Source organism: Halyomorpha halys, unplaced genomic scaffold (assembly GCF_000696795.3).
Source record: "Halyomorpha halys isolate HHAL.00 unplaced genomic scaffold, Hhal_1.1 Scaffold331.1, whole genome shotgun sequence".
NCBI classification, from domain to species: Eukaryota; Metazoa; Arthropoda; class Insecta; order Hemiptera; family Pentatomidae; genus Halyomorpha; species Halyomorpha halys.
Window position 1 is genome coordinate 173,031 of NW_027116263.1, and position 3,208 is coordinate 176,238.

The window sequence follows — 3,208 nt, forward strand, 5'->3', positions numbered from 1 at the left end:
AAGAAAGGAAAATAAAATAATTAGACATTATAAATACAAATAAATCCTATAATTATAACAGATAGTATAATTTTTTAAAAATATTTATGATGATAAAGGTTTCAAATTTGGATTATATAGTAATAATAAATATCACATTTTTTTTTTCGGTTGCCTCTGCATACCTTGTAGATCTTAGGCTTCTCCACACTTGCCTGTCTTGGGAAACTGCTTTTAGTATAGTACAAGAGCCCAAGAGGAGAAAAAAAGGCAGCTATTTCCCCCAATTTACGATTACTTAATTGAAAAATAGGCATAATTACTAGTCAAAATTGATGAGTCTGCCAAGTGAACAGGTATTTCGCACATAAATGTAATTATCTGTACAACCATTGCCGACATAATAAATAGGCTGGACACATGAGTAGTAGAGACATAAAGAATTTATTTGCCAAATTTATATTCATATGGGAATATCACAAAAATTACTACCCCTATTATATGTATAATTAATAGTCAAAATTAATGAGTCTGCCAAGTATAGGTAGGGGGAATAAAAAATGGCGGCTGTTTCAAAGCGATAAAAAAAAAAAATTTTTCATTCGGAGCTCTATATCTTAAAAAGTAGGAACAACACAATAAAAACTAAGAGAACGTCATTTAAAGAAGAGTAAATTTGCTAAAATATGAGCCCTAATAGAGTTATTTACGTTAAATAGTTTTCGAGATACAGCTTTTTAAACACCAACATTTCATAAAAATGTTGTATGGGACATACTGAAAGATCAATAGTTAGTGAATTTATTTTGAAAAATCTATATCTCAAAAACCATTTGACGTACAGATGTCTATTAGCACTAAAATTAAAGCTAGTTTAATGAGCTATAAAGTAATTATAATGTTTATCTTCGTATGAGTAGCAGTTTTGATTATATTTGCTAAAATAAATTGATTTATAGTTGTTCCGACAAATTTTCATTTGCGGATACCATAAAAACTACTATCCCTACGAAGAAAAGTGTCATAAAATACTTTATAGTAAGTTAAATTTCATTTATTTTGAGTGTTGGCAGACGTATGTGCGTTTAATAGATCTAGAGATATATTTTTTAAAAAATTCAAAGTTTTATACGAACAACTATAAATTAACATTTTGTGAGTATATTTTGTCAAATATCATAAAAACTACTACAACTAAAAAGATAACGTTATCAACTATTTTATAGTGAATTTAACTAGCTTTAATAAGAGATCTATACGTCACATAGTTTCTGAGATATAGATTTCTCAAAATAAAATAACTAACTACTAATCTTTCAAAACATTTTTAAGAAATTTTTTTTTATTTTTAAAAAGCTATCTCGAGAACTATTGAACGTAAATTGCTCTTTTAGGGCTAATATTTCAGCAAATTTACTCTTCTTTAAATAATGTTCTCTTAGATTTTGTAATGTTGTTGGTAGTTTTAAAGATATAGAGCTCCGAATGAAAAATTAATGTTTTTTAAGGTTTTGAAATAGCCACTATTTTTTTATTTCCCCTATCTATACTTGGCAGATTTTGATTAGTAATTATAGATAATTTTGATTAAAGTAATAAAAAATTGGGGTGAAATAACTGTCTTTTTTTCTTCCTGGTCTTGTACTATAAATCTTGGAACTAAATTACCTATGATCTGAAACCAGGAACTAACATTTAGTTATGAAGCGTTAGGCCATAGCTGAAACTGAAATTTAGTTAGTTCTATCTTTAGTTTGAACTGAAAAACTAAAAACTAATATTAGACAACTAGAAATTAACATTTTGTGAGTTTATTTTGTCAAATATCATAAAAACTACTACTTCTACAAAGATAAACGTTATAAACTATTCCATAGTAAATTTAACTAACTTTAATTTGAGTGTTACTCCGCTACTCAAAAAGGATCAAGGGTTCAGCATATTGTAAAGAACTACTGTTTTTAGACCAATGCTTTGCAGGGAGTTGATTTAGTCAGAATCACTATTATGTATATATTTAAATACACACATACATATCCGTTTAGCAAAAGAAAATTGTAAAATACTCAAGTCTGTTTAATAAGTAATTAATTTATTTGTTATTTTATTAATAAAGTTAAAGTTTGTTCCTGTTCACAGAACCTAATGCAACATGCAAGTTTGAGAATATTACCGGGACATGTAAAAGTAAAGAATCGTGCCTTGCCAATCTAACTTTGACCCGGCTGGAGCCTTGCAATGAAGGCGATCTTTCAATTATATGCTGTCCATCTGAAGAAGAAGAACTGAAGGCAACTCACATTAATCTAATTCAAATTAATAAAAACGTAACGCATAATCGCCCCAAACGAACAATAGGAGAAAAAGCAAAAGAAAGTAAGTATATTAAAAATTATGTATGTATAAATAATTGAGCGTATTAATTCAAATTATGAAGAAGATGGTCAGTGGTGCGGTCACAAGAAAACCAAAATAGTTAATGACTATTTATTTTCCGACGTTTCGCTCCACTTTGTAGAACTTCATCAGGGGCATTTCAGTAGAGGTCAATTCGAAACTGAAGTTCTACGAAGTGGAGCGAAACGTCGGAAAATAAATAGTTATTAACTATTTTTGTTTTCTTGTGACCACACCACTGACCATGTTCTTCATAATTTATATTAAATATTGTGTTTTGCATTCAATAAATAAATTAACAATAAACAATTAACAATTCATGTTTAAATGTTTTTTTGCATTAAGTTAAATTTGTTCAAGTAGGAGTATTAAAAAATTAAATAAAGTATAAAAAAAAATTATTAATAATTGTTTAAATTCCAGTTAGTATACATTATACATTTATTATTTATTCATATAGGGTATACCAAAGAAATTAGTAAATATCCGCATCGAACTTTCGGGTTCGCTAGGCCTTTATTATTACTGTAGTTCATTATTATAGATTAGATATTACGATTAATGAAATTATTTTTCATAAATTTAGCAATCAATCCTTTTGATTTTTGTATTTCAAAATTTATAGTGTGTGAGACTTATGGAAAGACAGCTATTAAACGAATTACAAACCCTGCATTTAGAGGCCCACCATATTTTGAAAAATATGATTGTAATTTAGAGGAAACGCTAATAAAAGGAGGACAAGATGCCAAGGAGAAAGAGTTTCCTCATATGGTAAGCACTACATTATTATATAACATTATATGGTAAGCACTACATTATTTTATAACAT

The 3,208-nt window shown here is 27.9% G+C and overlaps 1 protein-coding gene across 1 annotated transcript in view; it reads left to right on the forward strand.

Moving 5' to 3' along the window:
• LOC106681372 (anionic trypsin-2) overlaps positions 1-3,208 on the forward strand; it is a 44,649-nt gene that overhangs the window by 22,323 nt on the left and 19,118 nt on the right. The window contains exons 2-3 of the mRNA XM_014421648.3: positions 2,119-2,355; positions 3,002-3,150. Coding sequence (XP_014277134.1) covers positions 2,119-2,355; positions 3,002-3,150 — 386 coding nt within the window. The remainder of the gene's footprint in view (positions 1-2,118; positions 2,356-3,001; positions 3,151-3,208) is intronic.